The 24,379-nt window shown below is 54.6% G+C and overlaps 1 protein-coding gene across 6 annotated transcripts in view; it reads left to right on the top strand.

The window, feature by feature from the left end:
• Positions 1 to 20,754, top strand: part of Prr5 (proline rich 5) — a 39,178-nt gene extending 18,424 nt beyond the window's left edge. For all 6 annotated transcript variants that reach the window (XM_060388907.1, XM_060388906.1, XM_060388905.1 and 3 more), the window contains 7 exons: positions 5,615 to 5,695; positions 11,248 to 11,296; positions 11,529 to 11,586; positions 16,733 to 16,824; positions 17,202 to 17,342; positions 18,701 to 18,836; positions 19,820 to 20,754. In XM_060388907.1, the coding sequence (XP_060244890.1) occupies positions 5,615 to 5,695; positions 11,248 to 11,296; positions 11,529 to 11,586; positions 16,733 to 16,824; positions 17,202 to 17,342; positions 18,701 to 18,836; positions 19,820 to 20,289 (1,027 nt within the window). In that variant the 3' untranslated portion in view covers positions 20,290 to 20,754. The remainder of the gene's footprint in view (positions 1 to 5,614; positions 5,696 to 11,247; positions 11,297 to 11,528; positions 11,587 to 16,732; positions 16,825 to 17,201; positions 17,343 to 18,700; positions 18,837 to 19,819) is intronic.
• The last annotated feature ends 3,625 nt before the right edge of the window (positions 20,755 to 24,379 follow it).

Here is a 24,379-nt window from a genome sequence, read left to right as displayed (position 1 = left end):
AATATGGGTGAGTGGCTGTTGTTGGATTAAATATGAAAATGCATAATACTGCTCTGAGCGTGATTTCTAGCACACAGTAGGTGCCTTATGACTCAGAACTCAGAGTCTAGGCACATTCAGAGAACACCTATAGGAGTGTCTAGGAGGTTACTGAAAGCAACTTTGTGGGGACCCTTTCACCCCATCTGGGGGCCTCCGGCTCCGAGGGCTTAGATGGATCCTCTTCCTACCTTGTGTGGCTGTGGGAAGATCTGCTCTTTGCCGGAGCTCTAGGGGGCCCTTGCAAGGAGAGGTCACCCCAGTCCTCTACAGGTTTTCCCCTTGGTGGCCTAATGAGGGCTCCCACAGGACCTGAACAGCTCCAGCCTGTGGGTGGTAGGGTCCCTGTGCCTGAGGAAGCAGGGCTCTGCTGTGTTCTTCTCATCCTGCGCCAGCCTGCTGAGGGGCCTCAGTTCACCTTGTCACCATCCTAGCCAACAAGGGAGGTTTCAGCTCCCCCACCCCAAGCTGAGAGATGCAGGCTTCCCCCAGAGCACCCAGGACTCATACTGTACGGCATTGCATGGCTTGAGTCCTGATCCCATCCCAGGCAGCTGAATGCTGAGACACAGATGAGTGAAGGGACTTGAGACAGTGGGCCCAGAGTTCCCTCCCAGCCCCAGCTCCTGTCTGTCTTTCTGCTCCCTTCCCCCACTGTACTGCCTACACTGCAAGGGCTCCAGGACTTTCAACCCTGAGCAGGGTCGGGACAGCTGTATCAGCCTGTATGGCTAGCCCTCCAAGCCACGGTCCTCATTCTGCGCCCAAGCACGCACCCCTTTACGCCCGTGACCTCATTAGTGTCCGGGGGCCACTGAAGTCATGCCACACTGGACGACCCCCCCCCCACAGGAGTGTGCTGTGTCACAACTGGATGTGGAGGTGTGGCCTGGCTGTCCCTTTCTGGGGGCTCTCAGGAGGATCCTGCTTTGCTTCCACTGTCCTTTATGGCAGCTTCCTTTTAGATCCATCTCTGTTTTCAGTCTGTTTTCACAGGGCCTTCCCTAGCAAAGTTGCTTTGGTTTTTGGAGGGAAGTGGTAGTTACTGTCTGTTGTTGTTGCTTGATACTTATTTAATGTGTGTGAGTATTTTGTCCCCACCCTGTGTGTGTGTGCGTGTGTGTGTGTATGTGTATGTGTGTGTTTGGTGTGCACACATGCCTAGTGCCTGCAGAGGCCAGAAAAAGGTGTTGGATCCCCTGAAAGTAGAGTTCCAGGCGGTTGTGAGCCGCCATGTGGGTGCTGGGAACTGAACCAAAGGCCTTTAGCAAGACCAGCCCAGTGCTCTTAACTGCAGAGCTGCCTCTCCAGCCCCCTAGTTTTGTTTCGTTTGTTTGTGACAAGGTCTCAGCATATTCCAGGCTGACCTGGAATTCACTATATAACCAAAGATGATCTTGAACTTGTTGTCCTTCTACCTCCACCTTTCCAAGTGCTAAAATTACAGACATGTGTCACCACACCTGACCCCAATTTTTTTTTTTAATGATGTCACCATCTACCAATTCAGGGACACCCCAGCCCAGGACCACTTCATCTCAAGACTTTTAGCCCACGATAGCCGTAAAGAGTCTTGTTCCCCAGTCAGTTTGAATATTTTAGCTGTACAGGAACACCTAAGGGATGGTGGCCAACCCCCTGCAGTGACGCTGGGCACATCCCCCAAATTCGGTGCATGGCTATTGCGATATTGCAAGATAGTCCATATACTCATTCATGCATTCGTTTTCTCAGTGTTGGCCGAGGTCTTGGTTTAGAAGCAGACAGCCTTGCTCAGAGCCGCAGACCCTACACCAAGTCAGAAAGTAAGGGCCCGAGCAGAGGGGAGGTAATTGCTGGTGGCGCCTAGCACTTGGAGGAAGTAGAACAGGGGACACTGCTCAAGGGCACAACAGACCTCCCAGCTGGCCTAACAACTCCCTCCTGCCAGGGAATTGCCCTCCTCTCCCCAGCCCTTCACCGCTAGAGACTTCAGAAAAACTCCCAGAAGGTATCCAGGACCCTCAATAGACTTGAAGTGCCAAGGGGAACACCCCAGGGAATCCTAGCTTTCTGAGCCACCTTCATTCAACCATTGCCTCACCTCTGCCCCCCAGCAGGTGAAAGCCCGGGCAAGCGGGCACAGGAGAAAGTGCACCCCAAAGTGTGGGACCCCTGTGTGTAAGGTGTGCACCCCTGCCCCCAGTCCTCCTCCTCCTCCTCCCAGGTGTCCTTCTCCATGTCCCTAAAAAGATTGAGGACGTGAGAGGAAGGAGGTGACCAGGATGTCCCTTGACAGCAGGGTCTGGGATCTGAACCAGGTCTGCCAGGGAGCCCAGTGTCCAGGAATGCCTCTGCGTTCCTGTCCCATTTGGGACAGGATGACGTGAGCATTAGTGATCAAAGCTCTATTTCCAGGGCTGCTGACCCTAACTCAGATTGGAAAAAGGAGCAGGGCCCTTGGGAACCTTCAGGTAGGGTTGAATACGTGTGTCGTACAGATGAGAAGACTAGGATTCAGAGAGATGCAGGGATCACCTAGGCTTAAAATGTGAGAGGGAACAGAGACCACATATCACCCAGGCCTGGGCCAAAGCTTCCAGGCTCGAGTCCTGGGGTTCCAGGTCCCCTCACTCACCTTTCCTTCTTGCTCTGCCCTGGGCCCCAGAGTAGGTGGGGTCAGCAGAGCAGTGACGCAAAAGTGTCCCTGCCCTAGTTCTCAGCCTATGGATGTGGGCTTTCACGGGGCTGGGAGACTTTGCAGATGTGGTTAATTACTGAGCTGAGGTGACGGCCCAGCCTGTCTAGGTGGCTTTGTGTGGTCACAGAATCTGTGACGGGGGTGGGACACGTCAGAGCAAGTTCTGAGACCTGGAGGCAGGGGACTCAGGTGCTTCTAGAAGCCAGACAAGGTGGAACATACCGCCTGGAGCCTCCTTAGGAGGCAGCCGTGCTGTGCTGTGTTTCAGCCCAGCCTGGCTGAGTAACAGATGTCAGAGCAGATTTGGCTTGCTTTAGACTACTCAGTGGTTTTAACCGTCTTGAGATATTCACCCCTGGCTCCTCTTTTTCTCAAGGACCAACCACTCTCCCTAGGCACCAAGAAAAAGGTCTGAGGTGGAGGCATGGCCTCCTGCCATGTAGCTTCTAGGTATATTAAGGAAGGCTCCTGACAAATAAACACGCTATTTTGTCCATGTCCTCTGACGCCTCTCGGGGAGTCCAGAGCAGGCTGGGAATCTGGGATATACGGTGTCTTCACCCTCCCTACAGGAATCTCAGCCTTCTAGTGACATTGTAGATTCATCCTCAGTGGAATCAGGGCGGCCACAAGTGAGTGTCCGGGAGCCCCAAGGCTGGCCTTCAGAGACCTCCCCTTCCTCTCTGGACTGGGTGTTCCCTCCTTTGGTGGCAATCTGTTTCAGGCCTTGCTGTTGGGCCAGGTTTCTTCTCCCTGTGCCCACCCAGTGAGGTCATACAGTCTTTGGGGCTGGGGCCTGGCCTGCCTGCGCTGAGAGCCTCGTTATCTAGTAGAGGCTTTCGGCCAGAGACGGGTGGGGCCCTGCACCTGAGGCTGCCCTCGCCCGGAAGTCCCTCCACTTCCTGTGGTTTCCTGGGGACCATCTGCAGATTTCCTAACTTTGCCACCCTGGCTAGGAGGCTGTGGCTGAGAAAGGCGGGGTTTCACTTCTGTGTTTCAGGATGACATCACAGGGGGTCCTCTGGTGCTCTCCTCCCTCTTTCCAATTAGCTGACAGGTTTTTTGTTTTATTTTGTTTTGTTCTGCTTTGTTGTTGTTGTTGGTGGTGGTGGTGGTAGTTTTTTTTTGGACTTTGGGAAGCCCACAGGGCCTCACGGAGATAGGGAGAATCAAAAGGAGCAGACTCTAACCTGTGTGCCCTCAAGGTTGGGGACAGGAGGATGGTGGGCCAGTGCCTCATTTCTGTTCTGGTCCTGCTGAATAGAAGATATGACCCTTGGCCTCTGTTAGCCTCAGTCCCTGACCGTCCCCACCTCATGTTGATCTTCAGGGTCAGGGTTTTAGAACACGGAAAAGACCACATACCATGGATGGCCCCTGGGTAGGTGTGGCTAAGGTGTCCTGAGTAAGTACCCATCCCTAAAAGGCCCCAAGAGGTAGGTACTGTGTTCCTTCAGCCCATTTTATAGAAGGGAACACCAAAGCCTGGAAGCTAGAGCAGGTTATAAACCCAGGCCTACCCCTCAGGACGTCTGTCGGGCTGGACTGAGTGTGGGGCTTAAGGGGTACATGGGAGGGACTCAACCTGGACTGGCCTAGGGGAGTTGATCAACTGGCTAGGTGGTATGTGTATGGTGGGGGCTAGTGGGGCTGCAGGGCATTACCTAGGGTAATGCAGGAAGGGACTATAGCCAAGTAGCCATTGACAACAGGGAGGGGCTCAGCCTTGGGTAGGAGGGTTTCCAGGACACCAATACAGTTGTAGCTGAGACCACAGGACTTTGGCTACACTGATCCTACACTGTCTGCATTGATGGAGACCTGGCCTCCCGAGGGCATGCTGTTACCCCACAACCCTGACCTATCCCTATGGCCAAGGCCTCCACAGTATGGTAGGAAAGGTCTCGGGTATCACTGCAAACCAAGTTCAGCGGAAGGACAAAACAGTGGTCCGGCCTTGACAAGGACAGCCAGGTTTTACCTAGCAGCAGAGAAAGGTTAGTCCCATGATCATACAGAAACAAGACTGAACAGGCCGAGGGGACCTGTGACCTGGAAGAAGGAACTGAGTAGAGAGCAGAGGAGCAGGAGCTAGCCAAGCAAAAGAAAGGCATGTGCAACCACCCTCTGGCTGGCAGCAGCTTCCCTACCCCCCCAACCCCTCCCCCCTCCAGTACATGGGTAAGCACAGGGAGGCTTGGGAGTTCAGCTAAGAGACTCCCTAAAGTTCATGTACAGCAGCCTCATGGGCCAAACCCAATCCATCACCTGATGTATGAACAATAAAGTTTTATTGGTATACAGTTCCACATACCTAACTTCTCAGCACTGAAGAAGATAGCTGAATAGCTGTAGGAGGCTGGGTAGTCTTCAGATCTTTAACAGCTGACCCTCTGGCCCTTCAGAGAAAAGTGCTCACAGCTTCCTGCTTCAGAGAGTTGTAATCAGCAGGGCTTGGACAGGGTCAGCTTCACTGTTGACATTCCTCAGCCCTAGGGAAGAGGCTGTGGGGGCTGGGCCCCCAGTGACTCATGGGGGCTCCGCCATGGGGCTAAAAGCATTGGGGGGAGTGGAGGCAAAGTCAGAAGGACCAGGACATAAAAGAAGAGATGCAGAAGGCCCCCAGTGTATGGCCCTGCTGGGAGGATTAAGAGCATGTAGGAAGGAAGGGAAGTTCTGCCCAGTTGGACTACGGGGCCTGCCGGATGCCTGGCAAGTTCTGGTTAGCCAGAGTTTGTGTCAGGAGCCCAGACCTGTAGTTGTAGTAAGGTATGGGTCCATCCATGATCTCAGGAGGGGCTGGGTGGGACTGGAGAGGTGAGAGGACGCAGGCCTGGTAGGGGGGGAGCAAGAAGCCCAGTGCCTCTGGGTGACCCCTGTCCTGTCTGCCCACAGCATCCATAACGGCGTGATCGCTGTCTTCCAGCGAAAGGGGCTGCCGGACCAGGAGCTCTTCATCCTCAACGAGGGTGTCCGGTGAGTATGAACCAGTGCTGTCTGGAAAACCCATCTGTGTGGCTGGGGACGGGGGAGGAGGGCCCACACCCTGCCCTCCTGGGGACGCCCTTCTAGGGTCAACAGGGTGGAACTTAGACAGCGGCTTGAGATAATGTCCACATTCCCTGCCGCCCCGGTGCGTTACAGAGGATATTTATTCTGTCTAAGAGGAAGGGCCCACCTGCTTAATGACCCACTGCCATTCCGGAAACGGTCCAGCCACGAACACCCCTCATTTCCTGTGGCTAGCTGGGAGCCAGGTTGTGAAGTGGCTGAGGACAGAGGAGAACGCTCTCAGGCTACTACTGCAGACCAGGCCACTGTGGCTTTGAGAGAGTTTGCAGTCAACGTTTGTAGTGAAGGAGGGTGGAGTTCAGAGTGGTCCAGCTACCTCCCCCAGGGTCACGTAGCTGGCACAATGAGTTGTTCCCCATCGGCGCTGTTAACCTCCAGCCCTGATCCAGAGCATCGTGGCCCCAGATCCAAAGTATAGCTGGAAAAGTCAGCAGCGAGCCTTCCCCTTCCTAGTGAAGGCAGGTTGAAAAGGTAAATAGGACAGGAGTCAGCCACACCACACCTAACTGAAAGGACCCTTTTATGTGGGTAAACTGAGGCCCAGGTCACAAAAGGGAGCTAGAGAAGAGTCAAACAGAAAACAAAACAAGGTGCTTCCCAAGTCCCTGTCCTTGTCGCTGCTTACTACGTCCTGTTGCTCACAGCTCAGGGAACCATTTTTCTAATGTGTGTCTTACAACAAATCTAAACAGTCCGCTGACCAGTCTGGGGTTGGCCAGTGAAGAGCTCTGGCCTGGCATGTGTGAGGGAGGCCCAGGTTCTAACCCCAGCACCACACGCATTACAAGAGTCTGCTGGGGTCAGAGGGCAAAGGGGACATCTTTAAATCCACAGAGTAGGTAGAGCCCAGCATTGGGCACCTCCCTTGGCCCTTCTGGTTTTGGGACCACCTGGCTGCTACCTCTTCTCTTGAGAGGCCTTCAGCCCTTAGGGGGCTACCCTGTTCCCTAGGGTGGGTTTGGGGTGGGGGCAAGGTTTAGAGAAGCCACCCTGTATCCCAGTACCTAGCTAGAATGCAGATCCTAAAGCCAGAGTGACGGGAGACGCTGAGTTCCGGGACATAAGATGGTCTTGGGACGGCTGCATTTTCACCAGCACAAAACAAAATGCCAGGCATCCTTAAATAGTGGCAGTGGGCTTTCTGAGCCAGCATGCGCTGAGCATTTGCTGTGCCTTTAACTCTTCCAGTTACCACAGCCTGAAGGGGTCCATGCCATGTTTGTATTTTATAGACTTTCACTCGGCTGGCGGTTTAGTGGCTTGGTGACTTGAGCTAGAACCCAGGTCTCAACTTCTGGGTCCAAGACAATTCAGAACTGTCCCTTCCCACTCTAGCTCTCCTCCACATGTGTCCATGTTAAATTGTCTAGGTCTCGGGCTTGGAATGCGGCTCAGTAGGTAGAGCGTTTGCTGAGCATACACAAAACCAGAGTTTCAACCCTGACACTGACTAAATCAGTGGGGAGGTAGAGGCAGGAAGGCCAGGAGTTTAAGGTCAGCCTCCGCTGTATAATTGAGTTTAAGGGCATCCTGGCACATCTGAGTCCCTGCCGGACAGAAAAATTAGCTGGATCTGATTGTGCTTCAAATGCATAGCTGATCATTGGCTTTGATCCAGCAAGAGAGTCCATGTCTGTCCATAGATGGCTGCATCCGGAAATTCCCCACCACCACCAAAGTGAGCAATAGTGACATGGACAGGCATCTGTCAGCTGTACCTAGGTAGGGACAACTGTTAGTTGTCACAAGTTAGTCACAACTGAAGACTCTACTGTCTTCAGGTTCTCCCTTTGTATGTATATGTATGCACAGGCACATGTACATAGAGCCGCATGTGGTTTGCTCACGTCTGCATCCCCAGAGACTTCCACCCTGAGACAGTCACGAAACCCCGACAGAGATCCAGCTGCATGCCTCTGGTGCAGAGTGGAGCCTGCCCCATGCTCCCTGGCCACCCTCGGGTCAGTCACTGAACCGAGCACTAGGCCACTGTGAAGACAGTGCTACGTGTTCTGGACAAAGTGCACAGACACTCATCGGTGTGAACTTCCAGCCCCCTGAGGCACCTGCTCAGCCACTGTCCTTGATAGACCTGCCACTTAACGCACATGGCTGTGGACGCTTTTAGTCACCTGCAACTCATAGGCCATACAGTTCCTCTCTTAACACGCCTTGGTCAGCGTTGAGTGTTCTCAGGTGGTTGTCACCAAGTTCCCAGTTCGTTTTGCATCGCCCTGGAACAGTCCCTCCTCTTTAAGAACAGCCCATCAGCCACCCCAGCCTGCCAAGTACAGACAGGGTTTCTCTGTGTAGCCTTGGCTGTCCTGGACTCACTTTGTAGACCAGGCTGGCCTCAAACGCACAGTGATCTGCCTGCCTCTGCCTCCCTGAGCGCTGGGATTAAAGGCATGTGCAGCCACATGCAGCTGTTAGGTCCGCTTCTTATCCCTGTTGACTCCCTCGTCTGGATATTTCATGTGAATGACATTTCATGACAGCACGCAGCCGTTCCTTTAGCGCTTCTGGAGTCCAGCTGGGTTGGAGCTTGGCTTTGTGATAACATTGATTTCTGCTCCCTCTGATTACCTGTGTGGCCTGTAGCTGTGATGGAGTGCTGGATTACTGCTGCTGTGAGCATCCTTGTATGAAAGGTGTTATTTAGCTCTTGGTTTTGTTTTTGTTGTGTTGTTTGTTTTGAGACAGGGTCTTAATGTGTATCATTGACTTGTCTGGAGCTCTCCATTTAGTCCTGGCTGGTCTTGAAGTCACAGAGATTTTCCTCCCTCTACCTCTGCTAGGATCAAAGGCGTGCACCACCACCACCTAGTTTTGGTTTTGAAGAGTAGGTCTGGAGACCTCTGTAACCTAGTCTGGCATTGAGCTTGAGATCCTCCTGCCTTAGCCTCCTGAGTGCCAGGATTGTAAGTGTATGCCCAGGTTTTGTGTTCAAGATTTTACATAGACACATGATACTGTCTCTCTTAGCATATATCTAAGATCTGCTGGGTGCTGGAGTTTCAGTTTGGAGACACTCCCCGCTTCCCACAGAGTGAACAGTGAGGTGGGGTCCCAGCCTCTCCTTACGTTTCTTTCTGGTTGAGATTCTCACAGCACTGTGGGTGCCACAGTGGTTCCTTGTGGCATTGGTTGGCATTTCTTGGTGGCTATCCGTGTCAGGCATCTTTTGGGTACTTGCTGGCTGCTCCCGCATCTCCTTCAGAGAAGCATCGGCCCGCATCCTCAGACACATGTCAGTGAGCTGTCTCTCCTAGGAGTTGGCCAGCTTGCAGTGTGTCTTGGTCCTACCAGGTGTATCAAGCCTACAGCCCTCTGGCCACCTGCATCCCTAGATAGCTATGAATGCAGCCCAGCACACTCATGACGATACCCCCATAGCACTCCACCAAAGGACTGGATACCCTTGTTGCCACCTGTAATCATCCTTTCCATGTCCCATATCCCTTCACCTTCTCCTTGGTTTTCTTCAGAGCGTAGAGGGTTTACTGTTGAAGAAGGCTGATTGTCTTACCATCTTTTTTTTTTTCTTTTCGTAGCAATCCTCCTGCCTCTGCCTACCCCTGAGGGCTAGCTGGCATTACAGCTGGCACCACCATGTGTGGCCAGGTTACCATTTTTAATCCGCAAGACTAGGGAACGGATGTTGGGCTTCCTGGCCTGACTCTGACCAGTTTGTGTGCGTTCAGTTTCTCCTTCTGTGAGTTCAGGACCAGCCTAGGCCACATAGTGAGTTGGAGGGCAGCCTGAGCTATATATAGCAAGACAAGACCCTGTCTAAATGAGTGGATGAGCAAGCCTCACAGGGGTGCTCTGCAGCATCGCCTGTTCGGAGGAGCTTCTCGCTCGCTTTTGGCAGAACCATTGTCTTTCAGGCTCCATATGTGATTCCACAAACTGGCCGAATCAGCACTCTGTGTAGGTTTGGACCAACAGGAGACTGAGCGTGTTCCGAGCATGTCCAAGGTGGGCCCAGCCACACTGCTATGATCATTAGAAGGAGCGGGAGCACTTTTTGCTTTTTGAGACAGGGTCTCTTGTAAGGCCTACAAACTCGATATATAGCCAAGGATGACCGCAGCCTCCCGACAGGTGTGTGCCACTCCACCCAGTTTTGTGCGTACTTGTGTTGTGTGTGTATTTTGAGGCAGGCATTTTCAGCTTCCTGCACCTGTGGGAACAGCACCCTCTCCACCTGGCAGTGCTCCATTAGCCTTGTTGGTCACTTCCTCTTTTTGTTACGTTTTGTGTTTGGTTTGTAGTTTTATTCCTCACGTGTTTCCGGTTCCTATGCGGCTCGTCCTTATTTTTGTTGTTTGCAGTCCTGAGGATTTTGTACATGCAAGGCAAATGCTCTACCAGTGAGCCACTTTTCCAGCACCCGAGCTAAATAGATAGCAAGACCCTGTCTAAAATGAGTTTGTTTTCATAAAGCATCTTTGGGGGCTGGGTGGGTTGTTACTGGGAGACATGGTAGCCTAGTGATGGGCTTTGTGTTTGAACAGAAGGACAGATGATCAAGACCGATCACAGAGTAACTTTGAAGGAAGTGCCATTCTCAGCCACCAATCAGGATAGAGAGAAGCTTATACTGTTGTCACTCCCTGTGTGGGAACTGAACTAGGACCTCGCTATTGGGGATGGTCTTGTTTAAGCCCCAGTAACTCAGATTTGTGTGTATTGGAGCCATGAAGGGTGAGGACTACCTGTAACTCAGGACTAGTCACATCTCCCAAGTGGAACCAGAGACCAGAAAATGTAAGACCTCTGCCTGGTTTGTCTCAGCACGTGAACGCTGTGTGGGTGTCAGTAGCTGTGTTAGTTTTCTTTCTGGTGCTGTCACTAAACACCGTGACCAAAAAGTAGCTAACGGAAGGAAGAGTTCATTTGCCTTGGACCTCAAAAGCATAAGAGTACATCATGCTGAGGAAGTATGGTGGCGAGGGGTGGGCGTGGTGGTGAGAGGTGAGGGGCGCCAGTGGCAACAGGAACAAGAAGCTGGGAGCTCACATCTTAACCCAAGCCTTAGGCAGAGAGTAAACAGGAAATGCTGTTCTTTTCTGGCATGGTGGAAAATGGCTGCAGCACCATTCACAGAGTAGAGATTCCCACGTTAATCTGGCATGGGTTGTGTGTGTGGCATGGGACCGATAGCTGACCTCTGTGAATTGCTCCTTCCCCAGTCAGCCCCTTGTCAGTGGCTCTGTGAAGACTCAAGCTGCTTAGAATAAAGGAGAAGATGGTTGGGAAAGGACAGCTGTGGGGTTCAGGCAAGCAGAAGATAGATGGAGGCCAGTACTGCAGGGCTGGGCCTGCGGGTATCTGCTTGAGGAAGTAGAAGATGCCACGGTCCCGCTGGGACCCTCAGGATTCTCTTCTGTGAAATGGGTAGGGGAAGCACTGCATGAACTCAACTCATTCTCATCTCCCCTCCCCCACAGGCAGCTGCTGAAGACAGAGCTGGGGTCCTTCTTCACTGAGTACCTGCAGGTGGGTGGGCCTTGCCACGGAGGAAGGTTTGGTCTGTCTCAAAGGCGCTCTCTACGGTCATATGACCTGTAACAGCCTGGGCAGGCTCACAGCTTGCCTCGGTGGATGGGGTTTCGGCTGTGTGGCAGGAGGGCGGGTCTCATATCTTGGCTGCTTGCCAGTGAACTCCTGGAGGGGGGATGCCCCTGTGGAATGGCCGCAGGCCAGTCATGGCACCTCTGTTCGCTTTCAGAACCAACTGCTCACAAAGGGCATGGTGATCCTTCGTGACAAGATACGCTTCTACGAGGGTGAGTCTGGGGGCCTAGTGGAGCCGGCCTGGCTGTGGTGTGGTTGTGGTTGACGTTCTGGGACAGTGGCAGTGGCATGGCAGGTGCTGGGAGGGAGGGGCGGCTCTCTGCTTAAGATGAAAAGGAAAGAAGCAGCATTGGACAGCTGGACGGAGGTCTGGAGTGGCAGGGGACCTTGGGGAGCGTCTGTCCCCCTCCGTGGGAGCACAGGAGGGCTGAGCAACCCCAGGGAGAGGTCCTCTGCCTCATCTCCCTGCTCACAGGGGCTGTGCCTCTCAGCTTTTAATCACTGACAGAGCCAGCACTTTAAAAGGGAGTCTTAGTTTCATTTCTGTTGCTATGATAAAGCACCCTGCAAGAAAGCAACCTATGGGAGGAAGATTGTACCCTTACAATTCCAGGTACAGGTCATCATAGCCGGGGTATCGGGGTGGGAATTCACACTCACAGTCAAGCTCAGAGATAACATACTGCTGCTGTCTGCTGTGCTCAGCTCTCTTACACACTGTAGCAGTCTAGGAACTGGTGCTGCCCACAGTGGGCTGGTTCTTCCCGTATCGATGAACAATCAAGGCAATGCCCCACAGACGTACACAGAAGCCAACCTGATCTAGACAACCCCTGACTGAGTCCCTTGCCTTGTGAGCGTAGTTTTTTTGTCAAAGCAGCAAAGCTTGACACCACAAAGGGAAAAGGCTTTCTTTTGACACACAGCATCAGAGGTCTGTGGACAGGTAACCTCATGCCGAGCCCAGGTGTCCTGTCAGAGAGCATGTGAGTTAGCAGAGCTGTTCACCAGGAACGGCTCCCACAGCCAGGAAGCAAAGAGGCAGGAAGCGGCAAAGCATACCTTTCATAGGCCCTCCTGCAGTACATTGATGGGTTTTGTTGCCATGACAGAAGCAGCATCAGGAAAGGAACATTTTGCTCACAGTTAGAACCTGCAGGCCACCGGGGTGTGGAAGGCATGAGACAGGTCACACTGTACCCCGTTTGCTCAGTCCAGGACCCCAGCTTGTGGAACCCGGCTGACTGTATTCGGGGCGGGTCTTCTTACCTCATTAATCCAGGCTAGAAACTCCCTCTAATGCACACCCAGAGGAGACAATTCTAAGTCCGGTCAGGTCGACAGTCAGCATTCCCCCATCACACCGGCAACCCAGCAAGCCCCACCTCCCAAGGCACATTCAGCTCTGAATTGGTCAGTCGGTCCATCCAGTGATGAAGCCAGTGCCCTTATGAGCCAGTTACCTCCACAGCGCCACTGGCTATGGACCAAGCCATCAACACATGAGCTATTTTAGGGGCTACCTTATATCCAAACCAAAACAGAAAACCCATCCCATTGCCTGAGAGATACCTTGTTGAGTCTGAATATCCCAAGACCAGAGAACTAGCTTAGGGCGAAAGGTCATCGTTCCTACACAGGGAGAGCAGAGATAGTAGACAGCTCATCCACAGCCATACTATAGGAGATTTGAGCCTTGGTGTGATGCAGGGGCACCCCTATTTTTTAATCAGGCCCCACAGTTCCAGGCAGCCTCCCCGCCTGGCTCTGCCCTCATGATAGGGCAGAGAAGGCCTTGGCTTCCTAGTCCCAGTATCTTAGGCCCCTGCCATCTGATAGTCTTGAGGTTCCAGGAGGGGCTTGGCACTATGACACGGCTAATGTTCAGAGGACTTTGCAAATTCCTACTGTGTGCCAGGTCCTGTGAGCATGTGACAAGTACCTATTGTGTAGCAGGCCCTGTGCCGACTCTGGGTCCTGTAAGTATTTGAGGCGCACCTACTAAGCACCAGGTCCTGCACTGGCTTCAGCAGACAAGCATTTTATATGCACTTTGTATATACTAGGCCTTGTGCTGGCTTCAGGCTGTGAGTGTTCCACAAGCACCTACTGTGTGGGGAGGCTTCACAGCAGCTATAGGCTTTGTGAATGTTTGTTGAGTGCCTCCCATGGGCCGGGCACCAGGTCTGTTCTCTACCAGGTTATGTCCTGGTTGGTTTGCTTCTGCTGACCGGGTGGATGCCCCAGCAGCCCTGGGAAGCAGCCATAAATGTTCAGTCCTGTTCGGGCCACACTCCATACACGGCAGCCCAAGTGCAGAGCAGGTGGCTGGCTTTCTGGAGCCCACTCCAGCCACTCACTCCAGGTGTCTCCTCCAAGTGCTGGGCCTTGGGCAGTGGCTGTCAGCCCACTTGAGAGAGGCTGAGGCCTGGAGTCCTGCCTCATTCCAAGTGACCCCCCCCATTCCCCGTCATCTTCCTACATGTGTCGGGCAAGGCAGGCTAAGTCAGGAATGAGAAAGCCCTGAGAACAGTGGGTGTGGGCAGGAGGCCCAGGCAGCCGAGGTCCAGGGGTGTCCTGGTAGCCAAGCCCCTGAATGGCGCCATGAATGTTTGGCACCTGAGAAAGACGCCTCCCACACCCTCCTGACCCGCCTGACTCAGCACATTCCCTGAGGTGCCGGGTCCTGGGAGAAGGGCAGCTTTGTAAGGCCTGTGGAACCTCATGACTGTGATGGGGGTGGGGCTCTCAGGGAAAGGGGAAAGGATGCCCTGACTTTTACGACAAACCTCTAGGCCCAGGGAAGGCCGCAAGCTCCCAGCATATTGTAACATATGGGTATGACATATTTCGGCCTTCCTTGCCCTCAGGGCCCCTTTCTTACCACTATAGCAAAGAACTATCGTATGTCCACGTCAGGGCCCCAGGGAGTCACTAGGGACCTGGAGATGGAAGAGATTCAGGCTTACCCTGTGGGGACTTATAACTGAAGACTGAGACATAAACCAGATGTTGACAGGCTACTGTGACGCATGTCAGATGAAGGGAAACTCTGGGGACGGAAGGGTGACTCCATCCTAGCAGACAGGGAGAGCTGAGTTGGGGGTGGCAGCCTTTGGATATTCCCCCCCCATGTGGTCTGCACCTATCTGTCCTCTTCAGCCACTTACCACTGCCTTGTGGGTCAGCCTAGCCTCCTCCTACCTCATGAAATCCATCCCCCTGAGCCTGCGCCCTGAAGCCAGCTGTACCCTCATCCCAAAACTGCTAGAGGGGACAGGTGAAGGCAGGCGGTAGCCTGGAGAGCGCTGGGCACCTGTCCCCTCTCTGCACACTCTAGTGAGGTCTCTGTCATTATTTCCCAAGCTGGATTCAGGAGCCAGCTAGAGCTGGGAGTGTTCCCTATAGGGGAGCAGCCCGGAATCTCACAAGAGGTCCCCAGCTCAACACCCAGGGGGCCACAGGGGGCTGCTGCTACTGCTGAGGCTGAGGCTGCGATCTGAATTGTCTCACCCATGAGCCAGACTCAGTGTAACTAATGTGCCTCCATCCCTGCGTGCTTGTGCAGATGCCTCGGCCCCCCACCTTTGTCATTTCTCTGTGGCCGTCACCTAGAGCCTTCCATTTTGTGTCCCTGGACCAGAGCTGTACCCGCCTGCCTCCCTGCCGCTGGTTCTTTAACAGCCTGGGGTTGTTGAATAAAGGAGAGCCTGACCGTCCAGTGAAAGGCATCACGAAGCCTGGCCCTTCCGCAGAGCTTTCTGCTCCACCTCTGGCTGGGGCCCAGGCAGGGCACACACATTTGCTGGCTGTGTCACCCCAGCAGCAAACACAGGGTACCTTGTCATCCATCTCCCGGGGTCTTATCCCGTCCCTTACACAGAGGGTGCCACTGGGTCTGGCTGGAAGAACTTTCTGGGGCTCCACTGCAGCCGCAGAGCCAGGCTGCAGCCCTTGTCTGTGGGTCTGACTGCAGCCTCTGCTGACCCCACTCCCCGGCACCCAGCCCAGCCCACAGTCCCAGGCAAGAACCCAGCCAGGGACCAAGCTCTCCTTCCGGGTCTCTGACAGCACATGGCTCCAGCTGGGGCCTGGATTCTGTGTTTTACAACATCTGCTTTCTGTGGCGTGGCCGCCCTGTGGGCTAGAGGACGACCTTCACTTGGTGGCACACTGCCCTGGCTGGCGCCCAGGGCCACCCCACAGCCAGCCAGGACTGAACAGCCTTTCTTCCTGTATGATGGCAGGAACTGAGGGGACTTTGTGTTCGGGCAGGGCTCCGAGGGGCCGTGAGCATCCGCCTGCCCCGGGCATTCCTGCCGTCTCCTTGCCTCTGGAGCCAGGTGTGGGCCACCCGGGAGTATTAGAGCTGTCCGCCGTCAGACAGCCTTCAGCGGCCACACACAGAGGCCAGCCTGCTCCTGGGGCCGGCTCTCTGTGTTCCCCACATCGTCACTCTGCACGGACCTGGGGCTTTCCATGAGGGAAAGTTCCACAAGAATTGGAAAGCTGGGCAAAGGCCTTCACAGGCTTCCTTGTTCCCGTAGAAGCCTGGAGACAGGCAGGCTGGCCAGCAGTCAAAGACCCTTCCCTCCCTGCTCGGACCCACATGGCGATAGAGGCCTATGGGACACATGCTGGCTCTGTTAGCATCTAGACCAGTGATTGTTTGTCTCTAGCTGTCTACCCTGATGACAAGTCTCTAAGTCTGCACACCACAGAGCCATCTTGGGGCACCTACACTCCCCCAACAGCTTCCCACCTGGCAGGTGCCACTCTGCCTGAGGCCAGCTGAGTTCCTGCATCTTGTCCAAACTACCACACAGCTACTTCTTTCTCCTCACAGGGGTGGGCAGGGGTGGGTGTCACATGCCCAACACGTATCCATCTGAGAAGCCAGCTCAGACACCAGATAGCTCCAGGAAGTCCTCCCTGCTGACCCCTTATCCCATCTCCCACAAGTAGGCTGGGATGTTGTGGCCTGGGGCCCTTCAGAGAGGGAGCCAGAGACTGTAGCCTGGCTCGCTGATCCCAGAGGCCACCCTTAACCCATGTCCCTTTCCCAGGACTGTTCTGGATCCTGCTTCCCAGCTCCATAACAGTAGGTGTTTGGAGCCACCAGGGTGTTGACTGTCCCTAGTGCCCAGTGTCAGGCCTGTCTCCACTGGGGTTTCGCCAAGCATCTTCATAGCTCATGTCCGGTCTGCTCTAGTTCGTAGGCCTTGTCATGTGTCCACCTGACAGTTGGGGTGGGCTCGGTGGCAGGGCCTCAGCGCACCTCCCACTCTCGCTTAGCTCCTTGTCCTGGGCGGGTCTGCTAGCGTGTTCAGGACATGTGATGGCTCCTCGTGCCCACAGGACAGAAGCTGCTGGACTCACTGGCGGAGACCTGGGATTTCTTCTTCAGTGACGTGCTGCCCACGCTGCAAGCCATCTTCTACCCTGTGCAGGTGGGTGACGGCCGGGTGCATGGGAATGAGGAGAGTCCTCCTTGTTCAAGGTGCGCTGTGGGGACCTGGGATGGATCTAGGAAGGAGGACTGCGGGCCTCATGGCGCCTTCTGAACTAACCTAGGCTGTCCCTTACAGGCCAGCTGAGCCTGGCAAGCGTGTGGAAGGCCTGGAGTGGCCTCTGCACGGTAGAGAAAACCCTGCTAGATGAGGCTGCAGGGAATCTTGTATCTCTGGCAGGGTTCCTATGGGAGGGAGAAGGAGGGAATCGTGGGTGTCGTTGGGCCCCCGATCCCACACCCCACCCCCGACCCGGGGTAGGAAGATAAAACTGCACAACAGCCATGGGACCAGCATGCCCCTTCCTATGTCCACAGGGAAAAGAGCCGTCAGTGCGCCAGCTCGCCCTGCTGCATTTCCGGAACACCATCACCCTCAGCGTGAAGCTGGAGGACGCGCTGGCCCGCTCCCACGCTCGCGTTCCCCCTGCCATCGCACAGATGCTGCTGGTCCTGCAGGTGGGAGGAGGGTTTGGGGACCCAGGATGATAGAGACCAACTGGGCAGGGAGAGGGCAAATGGGGCTTTAGGGCTGGGGTGTGAACCAGACCAGAATTACTTATTCATGGCAGCAACCGGCTTCAGAAGCCTGATCAGTTCTCAGGGGATGGAGACCACACATGTGCGCATGAGCGCACAAGCACGCATCCTTTTAAAGATAGGGTTTGTGGGATCTGGTGTGGGCACAGAAGGAATCGTAAAGGTTTCATAGCAGGGAACAGGTGGTAATGTAGGGGTTTGCAGGGTGCAGGGGCGGGTTGCAGAGTCCAGGGGCTGCCCTGAATCGGAGGCGTACGGTCACCTTGAAACGAAGCCAAGTGCAGGCCTTTGAGTGGGATCTCCACACACCGGGTCTGGTCTGGCAGGGTGGGTGTGAAGGGACTTGGGAAAGATGGAAGGGCAGTTCATTGTGGTGCTGGGGCCTGGGATTAAATTGGAGAAGATGGCCAAGGCTCACAGAGGTGCTGCCCCCTGCTGGCCACTGCGCCTCCTGCGGCTTCCCAGCTGTGCTTCCACAGTCCCAGCGGGGCCTCTATACCACAGTGGCTTGCATTGTCCCACCTGCTGCCTCTCCCCAGACCGAGTGACCTTGCCCTAAGGCTGCTGTGAACTGGGGACCTCACCTTGGTCCCCAGATGAACCTGGTCTACACTGTTTCAAGTCTTGAGTTGCTCTAGAGTCACGGCTGCTAGTCAGTGTGTACTGAGGACCTACTCCTGATTTACCCCTGATTCACCCCTTCCTAGGATCTTAGCTCCTGCTAGCCCCCCCCCCCCAGTGTGGGATAATAATCACACTTAACAGCCGTGTGTCACTTAATACGCATAACTTGCCCCGGGGCCTCTTATTCTCCCCTGTACCAGAGGAGTTGTGACTTGATAAATTTTACAGAGCTGGTGTGGGCTTTGTGGTGTCACACGCCTGCAGTGCCAGCCCTCGGGAGTCAGAGGCAGGAGGATCTCACCTTCACAGCAGCGTAGGATGCGTAATAAGACCTTGTCTCAGAAAGATCATGAGCCAGGGACCTGGCTCACCCCAGGGACAGCCTCTCCCTCCCTCCCCGACCCCCCGGCACGACCTCAGATGATAAACTCAGTGCTCCTGGGTAAGACCAACTGTCTTTTAAAGCACCACCCGGGCCCCCCAGGACACCAGTACCCAGTGACTTTAGTGTAAATCACCTCATGGGGCTGTAGGCCACCCAGCCATGGAGGAAACTGCTGCGGCATCTTCCTGCCAGGAACCCTGCCCTGGGGAAGAAGGGGGAGAGACAGGCTGCTGCCAGACCAGGGTATGTGACCCCAATTTTCTTGCAGGGAGTACACGAGTCCAGGGGTGTTACCGAAGACTACCTGCGCCTGGAGACACTGATCCAGAAGGTGGTGTCGCCGTACCTGGGCACCTATGGCCTCTACTCCAGTGAAGGGCCCTGTACCCATTCCTGCATCCTCGGTAGGTACTGCCTGGGGCTGGGGCTGGGGTGATATGATAGTGTTGGCAAAACCAGGGTCCGTCACCCAGAAGATCTGTCCCACGCACCTGCCTGGCCCTGCCATGTGCAGACCCTGGGGTGGAGTGAGTGTTGGAGGTTAGCCGGCAGTGCCCAGGGCATCCATGGCTCTCCGCAGAGATCCACCGTATAGAGAGCCTACAGCATTCCCAAGATGTCACTGCCTCAGGGTGGGATGGTCTGAAAGGAGGCCTGGTAGAGCCTGGTGGGTCCCTCAGAAGCCTGCCATGCTGCCCCTTGTTCGTTCAGCAGTGTCGTTGGGGCACCTGCTGTATACCAGCCCGGAGACCAGGCCGCACCTCCTTTCAGAGCTTTGGTCTAGCTGGAAAGATGGGTCCGTGAGTTCCCATGTGACCAGTGGGGTGCAGGATGCGGAGGATCCCAGGATCCGGGCACGTGGAGTCCCTTGGGAGGCTCACCGTCATCTGCGCTGCTGCCTAGGGTAGAAAGCCCGGGTACTGGGTGTGTCCCAGCTCAGGCAAGTTAGAGCTGGGAACTTTGCACCTCCCAGGACCTGTTTGGCTGTAGACAGCGGGATACCTGGCAGTCAAGACAGTAACCCCTCCTGGTCCAGAGAGGCTCCCAGACAGAGCTTGTTGTACGGACGAGTGCCACCCCATGGTTACTTGGGCATCGCAAGGTTCTGCATGGAAGCCTTTCCTCTAAGTGGCCACTGCCCATTCAGGCCAAAGCTGGGAATGTCAGTTAAAGTTCCCCAGCCAAGGCAGGAACCTTGTACCGCTCCTCGAAGGCAGTCTGGGCTGGTCCAGAACTCGTGGCCACTGAGCCTTTTACTGGGTGGTGGCCCTTCTGTGGGTAAGACGCTTGACCCCAAGCGGCTGCCCAGAGGTGGGGCTTGGGACACTCGGAGAACATATGGGCCGGCAGCCACCATCCTAGTGTATGACACTGTCTGTTCCCGCAGAGAAACGGCTCCTGCGCCGCTCCCGCTCTGGGGATGTCCTAGCCAAGAACCCGGTGGTGCGCTCCAAAAGCTACAACACACCCCTGCTCAATCCCGTGGCTGAGCATGAAGCAGAAGGCACGGCGGCCGGCGGCACGAGCATCCGAAGGCACTCGGTCTCCGAGATGACGTCCTGTCCTGAGCCCCAGGGCTTTGTGGACACACCAGGCCAGGGCTCTTCAGGGACCTTCAGGTCTTCTCCAACGCCCCACTCAGGGCCTTGCCCCAGCAGACTGTACCCCCCTGCCCACACCTCCGAGCAGGGCCCAGCCCATGGCTCCCCACCCACCTCCAGCCCTGAGACACTGGTGGACCAGATCCTGGAGTCCGTGGACTCAGACTCCGAAGGGATATTCATTGACTTCGGGCGGGGTAGTCGTTCTAGTATGTCTGACTTTGAGGCAGCCGGAGGCCGGCCGAGTGTTGTGTGACGGCCTGAGGTTACTCTGCGTTTTTACTGACCCCCGTGCGTTCTCGTGTCGTCTGTGTCTGTGTGCGTGAGAGATGTGTTACTTTTTCCTAACCTCAGCAGCCCCCCTGTCACCGCCTTGGTCACTTTATACTCCCAGTCTGTTGGAAAACCCATCCACCACCTTCTTCCCCTCCCCCCACCCCCGTCACCCCAGGTCTGATTGAGACATCCAGTTGGTACCACCCACATGCACACTTGATTCATCGGGAAGATGGGGTCACCCCATGCCCTCCTGCCTGCCCCACCTTTGGTGCCCACACCTACCCAGGAAAATGTGAAACCAGTGGGTTCTGCCTATGCCAGCCCAGCCAGGCCCCCACAGTGGTGGGACTCAAGCCGCAGCCACACCTGGCTGCCTGCCTCTCTCTGCCCTGGGTAGCCACAAAACAGGAAGGTCTGAAATAAAGTTGCAGCTCCAGGCTCCTGTCTGGCCCCTGGTGTCCTTCTGGGACCCTCCCCACATCATGGGACCTCTTCCTCGTGTCAAGGGTACATTCCCAGGTTGAGGCCATTGTCTGCCCTTCCATGTGTTTTCAGGCCAGTGTTGCTATGTCATCTTGGTGGAAGGGTCCCTGGTCCTAGCCCCAGGAATTGGCTGTGAGGGACCAAGCCATTGCAGCTATGGAGGGAAAGGCGTCACCTGGGACTGAGCTTGCCCTTTATTTGGTGGAGGTTGCTGAAGACCCTGGCCTGGTAGGAAGGGCTGCCCTGCTTTCCCAGCTGCTCTGTTTCTCTGCCTCCAGAGAAGCTTTCCCGGAGTCTGAGGGTCAGGACCTCCCTGTTGCACTGCCTGTCCTCGGTAAATGGGCATGAGTGTACTTGAGTGCTCAGGTCTTGAATGATTGTTGGGAATGGGAAAGCCATGCTTTCCAAGCAAGTAAGATCCAGGGGGAGGGCCCCCAGATCCAGCTAGAAAATAGTCAGCACAGGAGGCAGCTGCTTCGTGCTTGAACTGCAAGGCCTTGTGGCTCTACCAGATCTACTAGAGATAATAACGATGGACGGGTTCTCCTCCTCAGGATGGGAGAAGCAGCCTGTTCCCCAGGGATGAGCGGCTTGCGCTTCAGTGTTGCCTGTGTTAATGCTCACCTCACAGGGTGTCCTAGAGTTACTATTGCTGTGATGAATCACCACGACCAAAAGCAACTTGTGGAGGAAAGGGTATTTGACTTCCATATCCAGCATCAAGTCCACGGAAGGAAGCCAGGGTGAGCACTTGGAGGCAGGAGCTGATGCAGAGGCCACGGGGGATTGCTGCTTGCTCTCAGGGAAGCGAGATCATTTCTGGGACCTGGCCAAGCTGTGCCACCCTTGCCTCCCTCAACATCAGCAAAGTCATCTGAAACCCTTGCTTCTCTGGAACCCCGTGGAAGTGGAATGGGCAGAGGCTTCCACTGTCGGGAGGTTCTACCGTAAGGAGAGCGAGTGGTCTTAGCTAAGCCTATCAGGATTCTATAGAGCAGTGGTTCTCAACCTTCCTAATGCTGTGATCCTTTGGTACAATTCTTTGACCCAACCATAAAATTGTGCCATTGCTACTTCATAACAAATTTTGCTACCGTTCAAATGAGAAATGTCTGATATGCAGGGTATCTGGTGTGTGACCCCTGTAAAAGGTTCATTCAACCTCCTGGTCCCACAGGCTGAGACCCACTGCTCTGGAGGACCAGAACTGACAGAATGTATATAAGTAGGCTCTGATGTCAGTGAAGGAATGGACTTGGCACGGAGAGTGGGGGCAAGCAGGCCAAGAGAGCAAGCTTGCTTCCTTCCTCCATGTCCTTTAGATAGGCTGCCAACAGGAGGTGTGGTCCTGATTAGAGGTGGGCCTTAATTTAATTAGGAAAAAGAGCTTGATCTAATTAAGAAGAAAAAAAATCCCTCACAACTGGATCCAGCCGCCTGGGTGGAGTTAATTTTAGTTAATTGTGATTTTAGCTAATTTCAGTTGCAGACAACCAAGAATAGCCATCACACCAGGTGTTCAGAGACTGGCATCCCGGGGTGTGCCACATACAAACGTTGCCTGGGTGCCCCACCCACTCTTTGGAAGAGTCCCGAGCCAGTTGGCCCAGGTTCCCGCTGCATACCTCTACAGGAGGCTTGTGCTGGCTGAAACGAGTTACTGTTTCATGGTTTGTATGCCAACCCTCCTCCCCTTCCCCTCTACTCCTGGCAACTCGGTCGTTGTTCCACCGGGCTCCTAGGTCTGTCCCAGCGCCTGCCCTGTGTCTTATTATTTAGTTACTACTAGATCAACATGAGGCGTGAGAAGTCCAGTTGGTGTTCGTGTGCGTGTGTGTGTCTCGGGGACGGAGGTTGCATTCAGGGTCCTAGGCTGGTTCCATGGATTCCCCAAGCCCTCCTCCTGCAGACCTGAAAGTGGGTTTCTGCCACCCATGGGGTTGACAAGCCCTGCTACCCGATCAGAGGTTCCAGCACCCTGGGAAAGGGTGCAAGAACCCCATGCACTGCTGACTGTCATGGGGTGGGACACCAGGCCCTGCCTATTGGCCATCAGCTGTGAGCCCTAATCCACTGTGTGTGGGGGAGTGGTGGGAGATAGGGAGGCCACTGGAAACAACTTGGGAATATTTATTTATTTATTTATTTTAATGTTGAGTGGGGTGTGTTGCCACTCGTCTTTAACCCCAGTGCTTCGGAGACCAAGGCAGGTGGATCTCTAATTCAAGGCCAGCCTGGTCTACATAGCCAGTTCCAAGCCAGCTCCAGTTATACGATGAAACAATGTCCCGAAACAACAACAAATGACTTTGAAAACATTTATCCAACTGGAGTGACCTTTCGTTAACTGACACTGCTCAGTGAGGCTTCCATTCCATCTCCGGGGCTCTTGCCTTTTTCTGTGCTACCTCCCGAAGGGTTCTGGGACAATAAACAGCACCACACCCTTCTGTAGGGAGGATGCTGTTGTGGCCCTCAGAACCTTGGTGTGCAGGAATGTGTGTCCATCTCTCTTACTAGGGATGGCAGGTCATTTGACATGTCGGTGAGCCCTGGGAACACAATCAGGGTAGATTTCACCCTAGCAAGCCAAGCCCTCGGCTCTGTCCCCATCACTAGACTCCGATGATACAAAGATACCACTGCTTAAAGCTGAAGATGTGGGTCAGTGGGTAGGGCTTGCGTAGTATACACAAGGCTCTGGGTTCAAGCATATGTGACTCACATCCAATCCCAGCACTCGGGGTTCAAAGTCATCCTTAGCTACATATTGAGTCTAAGGCCAGCCTGGACTACATGGAGCCTGTCTTTGTTTTGTTTTATTCTGTTGTTTTGAGACATGGTCTCACTAGACCAGGCTGGCTTCCAACTCACAGAGATCCCCCGCCTCTGCCTTTTGAGTGCTGGCATTAAAGACATGAGCCACAATCCCCCACTGAATCTCTGTCTTAAAAAAAACAACAAAACAAAACAAAACAAAGCATCGCTTTTCCATCAAGTCATCAGTCACCTGGTCTTATCTCCTGCTTCTTAGAGGCAAAGTGACCCGGGTCACAAGCCTCAGCATGGCTAATGGGAATTCGAGGTGCTTTGTGACCTCACCCGTGGTCCTGGTTAGTGTTAGTGTGAGAACACTGCTTCCTGCCTTGGCTTGCCCTCACACCCATGGGATCTAGGACCCAGCAGGCCAGAGGGCCTTGTCACCTGGATTCCTCTGTCCTCACTCTTGTCCCAAGTCCAGACACCATACTTACTATGGCTTCTGCATCCGACCCTCAGCAGCCTGGCCCAAATTTCACAGAGGGGTTAGGGCACAGTGCTCCCCAGTTCCCTTGGGATAAGAGCCACCATTTTGCAGTGCTCCCCAGTGCCCTTGGGATAAAAGCTCCAGATCTGCAGCGCTCCTCAGTGCTCCCCAGTGCCACTTTGGTGATGAAGGTCATTCCATTCAGAGAGGTGTGCTGGACCCCCACCAGCTCGCTCACAAACATACTCTCAAGGCCCACCATTGTACCTCCCCAGTGCCCTTCCCAACAGTCTGTCTGCCTGGCTGCTCAGCTCTTGGAGTTCCCAGGTTCCCCTGA

The sequence above is a fragment of the Meriones unguiculatus genome, chromosome 8 (genome assembly GCF_030254825.1).
Source record: "Meriones unguiculatus strain TT.TT164.6M chromosome 8, Bangor_MerUng_6.1, whole genome shotgun sequence".
NCBI classification, from domain to species: domain Eukaryota; kingdom Metazoa; phylum Chordata; class Mammalia; order Rodentia; family Muridae; genus Meriones; species Meriones unguiculatus.
The sequence above is the reverse complement of the archived record's forward strand: the minus strand, read 5'-3'. Positions and strand labels throughout refer to the sequence as shown.